The 14,316-nt window shown below is 36.9% G+C and overlaps 1 protein-coding gene across 1 annotated transcript in view; it reads left to right on the top strand.

The window, feature by feature from the left end:
• Positions 1 to 14,316, top strand: part of CCDC60 (coiled-coil domain containing 60) — a 59,210-nt gene that overhangs the window by 16,527 nt on the left and 28,367 nt on the right. The window contains exons 2-3 of the mRNA XM_086761851.1: positions 9,291 to 9,374; positions 12,032 to 12,123. Of these exons, the coding sequence (XP_086617977.1) occupies positions 9,291 to 9,374; positions 12,032 to 12,123 (176 nt within the window). The remainder of the gene's footprint in view (positions 1 to 9,290; positions 9,375 to 12,031; positions 12,124 to 14,316) is intronic.

Raw genomic sequence — 14,316 nt, 5'->3', positions numbered from 1 at the left:
ATCAAATAAACTTGTGGTTTTCCATGGCATTGCTGTTCCCAGCTTCCATTGATCCTGCCTATCCTCCTTTAAGAACTGTTTCTGAAAATCACCTTGTCCTTATATGAAGGGTGTGAACCACTTCTGGGTCTGGCTGCCCAGAGATCAATGGGCTTAGTCCACTGTGAGGCTTCTAACAGATAATTTTTCATATTCGAAGGCTTTCAGGCTTCAACTGGCTTTGTCTATGTGGAGAAAAAAAAAGTATACCTAATCAGACTGAGACATTCTAGAAATAAATGCTAGGTAGACATAAAGCTAGCTCACATAACTAGGAGCTTAACATCCAGTACTTTGACACTAAGTACCAGGAAAATTCTCTAAGCACCTTTTTTTTTTTTTTTTTAACTCAAATACAAGTGGATGCAATGAAGCCTAATAAACCTTACTAACATAAGCTATCAGGTATTCTGAGACATCAGTAGAGCAAAATCATCCACATAAAGCTGGTAATTATGAACTCAACTTTCTTGCATGAAAGAGATTTCCTAAAAGAAGTTATGAAAGTAACTGTCTCAGAGCTTGAGACAGAAGTTTTTGGGACTGATCCATTGTGCATTCTGTTTACAGGACAAAGCTGGGCTTGCTTATGCATCCCCAATTCCTTCCAGAGGTGAATTTAACCATAATTAGTTGTTCCTTCTGCCAATAGTTTTCCTGTCCCTATGCCAACTGAAAAGACTTTTTTTTTTCTTTCTTCAGATGAAGGGAGTTCTGAGATCTTGTTTGTTTGAAATAATGTCCTTTAGAAAGCACAGCCAGTTTTTTCTTTCCTGTGAGTCTGGCATACTTGGCCAGCTGTTTTCAGAGAAAATTGTGCCAGGAAGCCTGTCATATTGTATTTTTAAATGTGATTTCTTTGTTCTTAAGGTTTTAAATTATTTTAAATCTTATGAAAAATGCTCGCTTAACAGTCTTTGCAGGATGAGATTTTTCTGTTTGTCCACAAAACCAGTAGGACTGGTGCATGTTTGCTTCCAGGACTTCTCGGAGAATGCTTTTCTGTGGGAATGGATGCAGTGATGGTAATGGTTTTGTCCCCAAACCCATTTATTCACTAAACGTACTACACCAACTTACAAGAAGAAAGACTCCAAAGCCAGTTTCTTTCACCTCAGGCTACATAGCATATCTCACTGCATTGTCTGCATTATGTTGTCACTTGAAATTTTTTTCCATTGTAGGTCTGACAGTGAAATAGGAAGCAGTTCATCTTTCTGAGTTTTTTCTGGGCCAATGATGGTACTTTTAGTACAAGTCAGGTCTGTTCCACTGAAAAAGGAAATAACTTCTTAGGCATGTCTGCACTTTCATCAGACCTATCAAAAACTGTAAGACCTATATTCCTGGGAGGTGGAAATTGTGTTCTAATATTGAATTTGAATAATTTTGAAATTCTAGCTAACATTACTATGGTTTTAGAGAATAAAGGCCCAAATGTTGACCTATTTAATTTGCTGAATTGATCCTTCACTGCCATCATGTCTTTTCTGTCTATTGTATAGAGGCTACACATAATTGATGTTGGTGAAACTGGGATGACGTACTACCCCTGCATGAAGGACTTAATCTGTGCATGAGTTTAAGGTATAAGCTGGGCAGAAGAGGAAGGAGAATTAGTTACTGCTAGGGAAAGAGTGTGTCTCAGAAAGACAGTTTACGATTTAAAAATCAATGAGATATATTAATCTTCCTAAACTGCCTAATTTTTTAAACTTTTTTTTATTATTTTTTTAAGGCCTCTGTTGTTGCTAATTCTAATTGTACTTCTGTGAAATATTTATTTAAGTTATTCAGATGTCACAGGGTAGTGTGAAGATTACTACACAGTAGTGTACTTTATCTCAGGCTCCTCAGCCAGTTTAGCATTTTGCAGTCCTTTGCCATTGCCAGCTGAAGTAACTCCTGACTATAAGGAACAGTGAGAGAGACACAGAAGAATGTCCTAGAAAAACAAGCGCTTAGCTACAGGCCGCCTTGGTGTTGTGAAACTTAGTTTCTACGAGACAACAGAATTTCATGTCATGCTAAGCTAAACTTGGCTCTGCTGTGGAGCAGGATAAAGCAGATGATCACTGTCAGGGACCATGTGAAGATTTTGATTAAAAAAAAAAACAGATTGTCCTGCTCACGTATCAATGCCAAGACTTCTAGAGGAACTGTTTGTGACTCTGGAGATCGTTAAGGTCCATGCGGAGTTGCACTAAGAGAAAAAAGGCAGAGGGCAAGGTGACACAGTACATCTGAAATCCACTTTAACTGTAGTGCTCAGCATCCATGTGAAGAACAATTGTGGAATGTTAAACTAAAGCATGGTTAAGAGAGGAGCAGGTTCAGAAATGTGCCTCCTTTGATGTTCTTCAGTGATAGTAACAAATGCAGTAAGATTCAGTCAAACTGTGGGAGGGGATCTGGGACTTCCAGACTAAGATGTAAGCTTTTGGCTTTACAGACCTGCTTTCCGTACCCTGCTCTTCCTGTATACATGGTACGTGACCAGGGACAAGTCACTTATCTTGTTCTGCCTTCATTCTTCATGTATACCACACTCTTACTTGACAAAAATGTTGTGAGGATTAATGTCTTTAAGGCAGTAAACTGCTACAGTAGTGGGAACCATGTAAGTATTATAGATAGGCTTTGGAGCCTTCACTGCCACTGGATGCTGTTGTAGCCCCCGTAGTCCCTCCATCTCTGCCTAGCCAGAAGACTGTCCCATCCATCACACTCAGAGCCAGCTGTACTTAGCTACACATTTGTGACCTCCGGAGTGATTATTACTACTCCTATCTGGGAATGAAGCCAAGGGAGAGGTATGATCTTGCTCTGTTTTATTAACACACTGACAAGAATAAGTGCTGTGCCTTAACAGACTTAAATAGTAAATAATTCCTACTGATGTTTAGTAAATAAAAGCAAGTGTAGGGGAAAAAACATGGAAGTTTATATCAAAACAGGTGGTCTTGGAGTTCTTTAGGTTTTTTTCTGATCCCTGAGTAATGACAGGAAAACTTGAAATTCAAACAACATAGTAAGGAGTTAACAATCTTCACAGGTGAGAACAGTGAGCAGTGGCCAAAAACAACCATTAACTTCTGCATGCACTGCTTAGTTATTGAACTAATATCCCTCATCCTCTTTTTTTTTTTTTTTTTCTTTCTTCTTCTTCTGTAAGAGAAGTGCTTTGATTGTTCTAAACATGGCTATGTTTTAGTTTTGTGGTAATTTTCAACTTGGTGTTCTTTGTCCTCTACCAGGTGGCAGTCATCGTGCTTTTTATTCCATGGTTTTTATTGATTTGGTCAAAAAGTAATTAAAGAGATAATTTGTTCTCAATTACATTTCCTTGAATTTCCTGAGGCTGGTAGTCTGCTCTCCAGCTGTGTCTTCCCCCAACTCCTTCTCAAATTAACTTTGTTCTCACTATGAAATAAAGCAGAATAGCATGTTCTTTTGTTTGTTGCTTTTGGATTGAATAGAGACTCTGTGCTGTAGCAGATATTGATCTGATAATTTTATTAGGTACTCCTGCCTTGGTTCATGAACTTTCATGTTTTTAGCATAGCATTCCAATAAGAAACCTTGTGTTAGACTAGCAGAGGAAAGAAACAAATTTTTTAGAGATGTTTATAGATGTTTCAGCTTTCTGAGTGTCCTTTGTGCCTCAAGGGTTCTTTTCAGCATTTTTGTAATCTATTTTAAACTCTACAAAATGCAAGAAGGAAGTGAGTACCATTGTGGTGCAAAAGGGTTTTCTGTTTTTTGGTTTAACACAGATTACTTTCATTTCTAGTAGAGTGGTTTTTTGGCCATCCAAAATGTCTTTGGGACACTTGGTCTCTGGAAGAGGACTTGGGGAAAACATTTGTAAATCAGATTTCAGCAGGGGAAAATATCTAGAAAACATTGGCTAAGGATAAGTAATATTTGCTTTGCCAGTTCCAACCAAAAATGTAAAGAAAAGACTCTGGGAGTACTGCATATACATAAATTACTGGCATGTTGCAGAGAGACTATGGAAATTACAGAAACAGAAGACAAATATGAGCAGCATAAAGAGAGATGTCATATAAAAGTGATATGCTTTTTTTTAGTTGTTTGTTTGCATTGACTTCCAAATAAACATTTCAAAATTTTTGAATCTCACATTTTTTCAAATCATCTTAATGAAAAGAGTTTATGGTGACTATAAAGATGGCAACTCAAAGTAGTTGCTTAAGGGGTTAAAAGTAAGTAGGGTAAATGCACTGTCAACAATGGTATTACAACTGAGATTTATTTGATCCAATTATTTTACAAAACTTATTAGAAATAGGTAAATATTCTTTAGAGACAAGAAAATAAAAAGGTGATTTCTCCAAGGAGTATGGTGAATGGAGGGAAATTGATGGAATAGATGATACCCAGCTATTCAAACTGGTTTTGTCATGGAAACAACAGTCCTTCTGTAAATATATTTTCCACTACGATAATATCTGAGCACTTCATAAATGTTAATGAAAGAGAAGTGTTATTTTTCCTATTTCAGACACAGGGAGTAGAGCCGAGGCACAATGAGCTGTGGAGTCTGTACTAAAATTCATAGTAAAAAAAAAAAAGAAAACAAAAGGCTTCTGCTAGCTGGGATAAGGTGTTAAATGTTTTATTTAGGATGTCAGAGGAAACTTCTGACAGAGGTGAAATTGAATCTACTTATTCCAAATCTCATTCTCATGCCATCGCTAGCAGACAACCTTTCTCTCACTTCTAGCTGCCTCCTTCCATTTTCCTGACACATCTATATTGACAGTAACATGTTAATTGGTGTGTGGAAGGAGACCCAACAGGACTGGAACCTCCTTGCTCGTTAAAACTACCCGTGGTGAAACAGTGGGATGAGCGCCCCTTTCCATTGATACCAGGACTGTTTCTGACCAGAAACCAAGGAATGGAAGCTGCTGCAGTCACTCTTATCTAGTGCTCCCCTTGGCAACAGAGATTCTCAACTGCAAAGTGCTTTGCATTATTGATATGGTGTGGCATGACCTTAACAAATCAGGTATCTTGTCTTTGCTGATATGTATATTTATATGTGCAGATTTAGTTGTGACTTTTTTTTAAGCTGAAGCACTAAAATAGCATTACTCTTAAAGAAATCTTAATTTTCTGCAATATATTCTTAGTGAAGTCCTTTGCCTCAGAGTCTCTTGTGTTTAATTGAAAATTCTCATTTGGTTCTGATGTCTGTTCCATGTTCCCACATTCTAGTGAAAGGGCAGAAAGGGTCAGGATTGAGCAGCACCAGTAAAAGAAGAAAAAGGAAAAAAAAAATATCCTGAGTACTTGGCTAGAACATTCAACATTTAGAATGAACATTCAACATTTAGAATCCCACCCTGCAGAACAGCAGTAGTCAACTTGGTATGTAGTGCTTCACAAAAGCATTCAAAACATTTTTGTAAAATTAAAAAATATATTTCACCAGGTCGATCTTGCACTTGAATCACTAAACGTTAGTTTGTGACGAGGCTATGCTGATGTATATTCATCAAAACACGTTCACAGTTTGGAAATGTAATCATAATACTCCTATTCAAGTGATACGTTAGAAGGAAGAAGGGTGCAATAGATGTGTCAATCTGCTGTTTTTGACAATAACATATAAACTTAATGAGTTACCCAGAAACAAAAAACTTCAGGAATTGCAAAGTAATCAGGTTGTTTCACCAGCTTAAACAAAAAACCTGAAAATATGCAACCTAAAAGTATGCTTATTGTTCCTCAATTCTCCAACTGTAGCTGGCATATACTCCACCAACTCAGGCTATTTCCACAGAAAGATTTGGATTAGAAAATTGGATATTTTCAAAACTTACAGAATGACATCTGCAAAGATGACAGGTGTGTGAAATAAAGAGAAGAACTATTCTTAATCTCCAGAATTATTTAGAAGAGAAAATGGAAGTATTTGTGAATTGTTAGGATAAAATCTAGAGTCTGCAGGTGGTGGTTTTCAACTTGAAACTTTAAGAGCTTTCAGTTCTCTTTCTAAATTTGAAGAGGACACACAAAGGGCTGTCTGAGGCAGTAAGCAGGATTGCCAGGGCTTCTTTCTGCCATTAGCCACCTGTGATAGCCCTGACAGGGGTCACCTCCAGGTCCACAGGAGTGGAGCTATAGACAATCAGATGGCATCGAGCTCCACCTACTGTGGTATTGCTGCAGTTCATGTCACCTAGAGCTGCTGGATGCGAGCTAAAGAAAAATGACAGTAATAATTTCTGTGGAAAACTTTGGAGTCATTATCTCGTGTAATCTCACTTTAAGATGATGTTTCATGTATTACTTTATGATTTTTTTTAAAATTGTTTGTTACATATGGAGTTGTATGAGGTTTTGTTACTTCACTATAATGAAAGCAGGAAATGATCACTGAAGCAGGGTTTTTGATGGCTTAAAAGCAAATTAGATGAACAATCATGAAAGTCTTCATCAGTTGGAAACACTAAAAAAACCCCAACACCCAAACTCCAAGGATTGTTCAGGTTGTCAGGATAATATATTGTTGAGTTCAACAAATTAGACATGCCAGTGTTGTTTTCTGTTTTTTATATCTGCACTGCAAATTAAAAGTGTTCTGCTGTTCTATAATTACGTACTGTTACTGTTTTAAGCTCAGTTGCATCTTTTCAATACATGACAGTGTAATGAAAGATAATATGGTAGAAAAGGAAGCTGTTCCCTTCTCTTTTCTGTGATAAGGCTGATGGAATCACATTATCAGTGCCTGAGTGGAGGGGGTGGCATATGTGATACCTCCCTCCTCAAGCAACTGGGCAAAGCTCTCTTTCCTTTCCTTATGAACTGGCAGAGCTGGTTGGCCAGGGGTAGGATGCAGGGAAATGTTGCACCTGAGAATTTTTTTTTTTTGAGTGCTCTGTTGCATTAGACACCTGCAATGAATACAGATAGCTAAATGGCTCCAGACCCTATACCAGTTGACAGCGTACTGGTGCTTTCAAGCTGTTGAATCCTTAGGGATACATTCCACTGCTTTCCCTTCCCTTGAGTAGTAAGGTATTCTGAGAGACACTCAACTGGGTTTAGTCATGTCATTCAAGATATTGCCAGCTGTAAAACCAATGGCACCTGGCTGTTGTCAACATTTTGCTGCTTCTGAGGGGGGAAAAAAAAAAAATGTCAGGAGCAAAGCAGTCTGGGAATTCTGCTGTTTCTGGAGTGTTAAGATGCTTCTGCTCCAAGTCCAAATTGAATTTCTTTGAGCTTCCTCTTTAAATACAGATAATGTGAACAATTTTTAAAAAAGAAGCAAACAAAAAAGTCCCACCCGCATCAGACTGCTGCATACTATTCCCATAGCAGAGATGATGAGAAAACTGACACAAGTTTATGGTTTTTGGTTTTGTTGCTTATTTGCTATGGGATGATGCTGTGGTGGTTAGATTACAGATTACAAATAGACATGCAATGCAGAGAAGATAGCCATGTGGAAATAATAACTGACAAGGAGAAAGATGATTGAAAGATGTCCAAATACTTGGAATACAATGAAAAATCCAAGAAGTTCTCAAAAAAAGTGTGCCCTGATAAAAGTTAAGTATTGCCCAAAATATTAAAACTTTCCCAATTTTAAAATCAAACTGCTTTTGAATCAGCTTCTACGAAGGTGTTTCACCTACAAAATCTCTTCCATCCCTCTGGCACCTTCCGCCTCTAAGAGTACTCTGAAATTTAGGAGGGTAAATCAGGGGAAATAAATGTTTGTCTTTTAGCATTATTTATGTTCTGGATAGATCATTTCTGTTCATGAATATACAGAAATGCAGTTACAAATATTTCAGACTTCTTATGCTAAAAATGACTTTTTTTTAAAAAAAAAAAAGGTTTTGTTTGGCACCTCATTTCTAAAATCCAATCTACTTCACAGATAAAGATACTTAGTATTCAGAATCTACTTCTTACTACAAGTGGTTAAAATAAATATTGATGACAAACACTGAGCTTTAGGGAAAATAAAAAAAATAAGTATAACAGACCCTACATACTGGATGGGGTGTTCAGGTGCACCCCAATTGCATGAAATAGTGGAGGCTTCAAACTTCTCTTTGACGTTTCATTGGTTCACCCATATACTCTGACTGCAGAAAATCTTTCCATTCCAGCTGCTTTGCTCTTAGGACCATTTCTGGGTTTGGGTTTGCTACACACACACGCACCCACCCACCCACCCACCTACACACCCCCATCTCCAATTTTCTACTTGTTTATGGGCTGGCTCAGTCATTCTATTAGAACATTGATGTTTGCAGTTATCCAGTGAGTGAAGATACTGTTCCTTACTCTTGGAACCTTTGTTCTGCTGTAATGTCGCACAGGAACATAAATTTTGAAATAATTTTGTGCCTTCTTAAGTCAAGATTCCAAGAAGCTCTGCTTTAACTTTTTTTTTTTTTTTAATACTTGAATATTTCCAGGCTTTGTTCTGTTGCGCGGAAGCTCACAGCCTTTTTTGTACATCAGCTCTACCCTGACTATATGGAAGTAGGGCCTGCAGCTTTGCTTTGCTTGGAATCAATAAATGAGCTCTTTGATCTAAAACTAGTGCGGGAAGGAATTCGTGTTTTCCTGTCCTTTTAGCCTGAGCACCGTACACTGCTGAGTGATCTGAAGTCTTTTATTAATCTACCTATATAATTTTTTTTTTAATAGAAGGGAATATATTTTCCTTCCACTTGAACAAAATGATGGTTGAAGGCTTTCTGAAAGTGTGCTTGTGTTTGACTTCAGAGCTTTTTATGAGTCTGCCTTTCTTGTGGGTGAAAGCACAGACCTAAGAGTAGTGGTCTATCACAGTGTGTATCTTCAGGGAAGAGCAATTACTGGTAAGTAATTTTCTATTCCTGGTTTTGGAAATTTTATTTTCTTTTTGTTAGACACAGTAGTCTATTAACAGTTTTCCCAGAGAAAAGTTATATTTTCTAAGTGTTTAAGTATAGTAATTTAGGAAGCATCTATGAATTTTGCACAGTAGTTTGTCAGCAGGTTTTTCATATGAGATTCTATTTGTGCACTGAAGTTACTTAGTGGCATTTGAAGTTTTTCTGCACTAGACTAGGCATTACTTTTGCTTTAGTTTGCATCTCTGTAGAAAACTTTATTTGCACCACTTAATTTTGAAAATTATGACCTGCTGCAGTACAGGTAACTAGCAGTATTTCAAATATAGTTACATGGTTTTGTTCATTTTTTAGGAACTACTGAAAAAAGATGTGAAGGAAAAACCACCCGAAGAAGTGCCTGAGGTTACTACTAACAAGTACTCTTTCAGACCAGAGGTGAGACTTCTGGAGAAGCTTTGACTCAAGATGGAATTAAAGAAGGCAACAGACAAACATCATGTTTTAATTATTCATGTAGATATCTGTTTGCTGAATTCAAGGTTTAGAGGCTTGTTGCACATAAGGAACCGGCCTTTTGCTGACTTATGAACATTTTATAGGTTTTTATCTCGTAAAACTCCTCCTTGAAGGTATCGGGGGAAAAAAAATCACTGGTGAGTGAGATGTAGGGTTCTCTTGTAATTTTGTAAAAATAGTGTTCTGAAAATTTAGTTTGGCTGTGTTAGTTATTCCATGTGTCAATTCTAGAAAACTGATCTTTAAATTATACTGCAGTTTAGCGCAAAAATGGCTAATGCTAATATTTTCAAAACAACTACTTATTGCAGAAATCCATATTTTTATTAAAGTACATAGATCAATATTGCACATCCTTAGACCTCAAAAACCTGAGGCTGAAAGGGCTGTTCATTTGGGTGTTATGTAGAGCTGCACAAATTAACAGTTTTTGAAGATCTAGCTTATACTCTATGTTTCAGGCTTTACCTGGTGTGACCTTAACCTACAGTCTTAAATATTGAAAGGCCTGGAGATAATTTTACTTAACTACCGCTTTTTGGTCAGCACAGAACAGTTACTATGGTGAGTCTGTTCTAACTCATCCAGGACCACCCAAGTGTATGTTCCATTTGATGTGTACTTTGGCCTGTTACACAACAATGCAGAGTTACAGTGTAGTCTATGGCTATCTATCCCAAAGCAATTCAGGCCTTGTAAATATAAAGAAAATGTTGGAATTAAAACACCTTTTAATTTATTTGTATGCATTTAACAATTTACCTGAATTTTATCTGACAATCCAGCAAAAAGATTTAATTTTTCAGCATGTTGGTTTTGTTAGCTTATGTAAAATCTGATCTATCTCCTTTCTCTTTAGAACAAAACTGAATGCCAAGCAGATGATTTGATCATAATTTCTTTTATAAAAGAGAAGAATAAAATGTAAATGAAAGAGAAAGGATGGTACATTTGCAATTAGATGAAAACTGACCACTAACACTAATGATCTTAAAAATTCTTTTAAAAAATTTTTCTTTAAGAAAGAAAGCACAAGTGTTAGTCTGACTTCAGCATCTGGTAATATCTCACCTATTGCAACACAGTTTAATTTTCTTTAACTCAAATCAGTCAGAGTTGTTGGACACTAACAAAGTTGAAAAGTAAGATATGCTGTGGAAGTCCTGCTAAAAGGTGCAACTGTGCCAGCTGTTTTACTGGCAGAAGCACTCTGGCCAGAAACGTTCCACCAACACAGTCATTTATCGTTTTTCTCTTTTCAGTTCCCATTTACAATTTTTATTTTTACCTATACATCTCATTAAAAATAAGTCTTGGTTTTTTTTTTTTTGTTTGCACTCTCTGGAATGCTTTCTTAAAAACATAGTAAGAAAGGATGAAGTATCCAGCTCAATTATACCATAAAGCTCTTGTCCATAAAGAGCACCAATTGTTTCAGCAATCAAAACCAGTACACTCAGATATGCATAAAGATTTGAAATAAGAGTTGCAGCTTCTCTTGAGTTGGTGAGCATTTTCTCTACAGATCCAGCTGACATCTGCAATATCCTATGGCATACTTTCCTAGGTGCATAATAAAGGATCATCTTTATTTCCTTTACAAGGAATTAATTTTTCTGGACACTTATGAATGCACAGAACTGCTTCACGGAATTCCTTGGGCTGCACCTCAGTCTCTGCACACCAGCACTATGCTTCCCAATGGATAGCAATTTAGCCATGCACTTTTTGCACATTGAGAACTGCCTCAGCTGTGTATTTTATTACCTAACACTTGCAAAAACACTGCATATGCACAACATGCAATCATAATTCTATTAAATTGATGCAGGTGTTCTCTGGAAACCCCAAGGGTACTTCTAAGCCAGGGTGGTTCAACACACACAAGCTTTCATCTCCCATTATTTCAGCTCCATAGTGAACACTGTTTCAGAAGACAGTGTTGTAGGCATTTTGAACGATGTACTAAGGAAGTGATTTTAATTCCCCATACTTAAAATTGCTGATCTGTTTTGTACACTCCTAAAAAAAATATGACAAATAAAGAAAATAATAAAACCATTATGTTCTGTGCTCCAAAACTAATCATGTCTGTGGAGCTTTTCTTATTGTTTTGGTTTTTACAAATGTCAATTTCCTTGGTTTGAGTCTGAAAATTTTTCTGGGTTGAGACTTCTAAAAGATTTCTCACCCATCCATACTTCTTTCTAGTTTGTTAATGCATAAACACTCACAGCAGTTGTTCCTTAAGTCTAGGAACAATCTCTTGAACAATCTCTTCTTCCTGTCTTGTAGTTTAATGAAGCTCATGGGTGCTTAACTGCCTAGATCATCTCTGTCAAAGTCAGCCAGTGAGTTAAAAGCTGTTGGAACACACGTACACGTGGGCATGCATAGCAGTGTCATGTAAGACTTGTTTACATGCTTGTGAAATTACACTATACTGACCCAGATGATGACTATCTCAGAAAATATTTGATGATTAAAACGGAACCCTAAGACTACACATACCTTCTCTATGCTAAGCACTTCTTAATTTATACCGTAATAATTATTTTCAATTTGATCATTTTCAGTCTGATCTACCGGAAGCAGTGGAGAGGCTCACCCCATCTAGAGAAACAAAAAAGGAGCTGAGGACTCTTGATAAAGCTTTAGCTCACTCAAGGTAAGGGAATCCAGAGCACACAGAAATGGGCCAGTCAAGGCGAAAGGAATCTTTGGTTCTGCAGTGGCAGCAGTTGGATTATAGGCGAAATAATCAACTGTACCATCAGCTTAGAGGAGATTACAATTCTTCCTTTATAGGCTTTATGTATGCTCAAAATGTTGTCAATGCTATATGAGGAATGATTGCTTGATAGCTCTGTCTATATCAATGCTGTATTGTTTTAGTATTCTTTATAAAGGTGCTTGTTACTTCTTTGCAGTCTTTGGCGTGCCAGGGTGCTGGGCCAGGATTTGGTAATAAAGTAGTCCAAAATGAGCAACGTTAGGACATATAATGTCCATTATGTAATAGAAAATCATAGTGTGGAAATATCTACCGCTATTATAGAAACACCTGCATGGACTCATTTGGTATATACTGACTTTATCTTCAGGAAGATGCTGACATGGAAGGAATAGATTTTTGTGCCCCTTACTTGACGGGTAGTGAGCTGTTATAATAGGACATGGATTTGGGATCCTATATACCTTTTTGGCAGCCGAGTTTGGACAGCAACCATTATTTTATGGGACTGACCACAGAGTGTAGCTGTGAGTGCATGCTTTTCCTAGAAAGTACCTTCTGTTGGCACTAGACACAATACACTTCTGTCCTAGCAGGGCATTTCTTATGGTCTAATGTAAAGAAACAAAACAAACAAAAACCAGGGAGGCCTATTAGGAACAGGCTTTAGCTAAGAGTACTCTTCATTTAGGCACTCATACACTCAAATGTACTTAGGCTGTGTTGTCAGCCATGTTTCACCATTGTCACTGCAGGTGGTGCTTAAGTTGATGAGACTCAGTCTTCAATATGCTTTCCTGTTGCAATCACACATTCTAATTGCACTCCAACCTTGTGTACAGAGACCATTAACTACATTTTCTCAGTGTCAGCTTAAACAGTTGCTGAACTGGATAATGAGGCTTCAGTAGGTCACTCTACAGATTTCTAGATTTTCCTAGAACCTTCTAGCTTTCTTGATGTGAGTGTTAAGCTAAGAAACAAGATGCATTTGCAACTGAAACAGTAAGCAGTAGTACAAAAAGTTCATATGTATCTGGCAAGGCTTAGTTACAGCCTGTTGCAAATAAAACTGACGAATTACCACAGCCAGCCCCAGCAGGGTACAGATTACACAAGTGTTTACAAGGTTCCTAGACTTCAAGTCTTTGAAGAGTGTTCATTCAGTAAAAATAGTTGAATTAAAGCAAGCAGCAATGAGACAGACATCTATATAAAAGCTTAATAATTAGATTAAATCTCAGCAAATATGCTAGTCACGAGAACACATTAGATTGTATAAGCATAATATATTGAAGAGAAATTAGGCTTTGTCATTGTTTGGCTGAGATTGTAACTGTGTAAAACTCAAGGAAGTTAGACAAAAGTAGGTTCTTGGCATGTGATACTGTAGAGGAATCAGAACTTTATATTTCACAACCACCTAGTGTTTTTAAATATTCTCAAATTTGTACAAGAGAGCAATTTCTAAATTTTATACTAGATACTTGTGATAACATTAAATTTCATTCTTCCCTTTTTTTCCTTCTCTGCCCCCAATTATTGTTATTACTCACTTTTAGTGAATTTTCTCTTGATAAATTTGGCTTAAAATAGTAATAAAATATAAAATAATAAATGCTGTGTACTGCAAAGGTTGGATACACCATTTTAGTAAAGCATGACTTCTTTTTGCCATAAATGCACTGTTAGTTATGTTTACTGCCTGTGTTCATTGTTCATTGCTAAATTTCAGTGGGATTGTCTCCTTGAGGTCAAGTTAAAGTTCTTTTGATGATAACCTGCCAAAGATCAGTTTACTACTTGATATATGAGTTGCAGGTGCTTGGAGCTTGCTTTTGGTTGCTTTACAGTCTTTGTTTTCAAATGAGTAGGACAAAAAAAAAATACTTGCAAGTGTTCTGTAGGATGAAAATTACCATCGCATTGGTACTAAAAGGCTTGATTTAAAAAATTTTAGCAAACTGATTTGTAGACATTTGGATGAAGCAAACTGGACCACTCCTTTTTGTTAGTAGGTTAACGTGAAGGGGTCTTGATTTGATACTTGTTGGGAAACCTGCTTTTGAAATGCCATTAAGAGCTCTATGGCATTTTTGTGTACCTTGCCCAACCTAGAGATGTTTA

Source organism: Chlamydotis macqueenii, chromosome 17 (assembly GCF_036417535.1).
Source record: "Chlamydotis macqueenii isolate bChlMac1 chromosome 17, bChlMac1.mat, whole genome shotgun sequence".
NCBI classification, from domain to species: domain Eukaryota; kingdom Metazoa; phylum Chordata; class Aves; order Otidiformes; family Otididae; genus Chlamydotis; species Chlamydotis macqueenii.
Note: the sequence above shows the minus strand (reverse complement) of the source record. Positions and strands in the feature narration are given on the sequence as shown.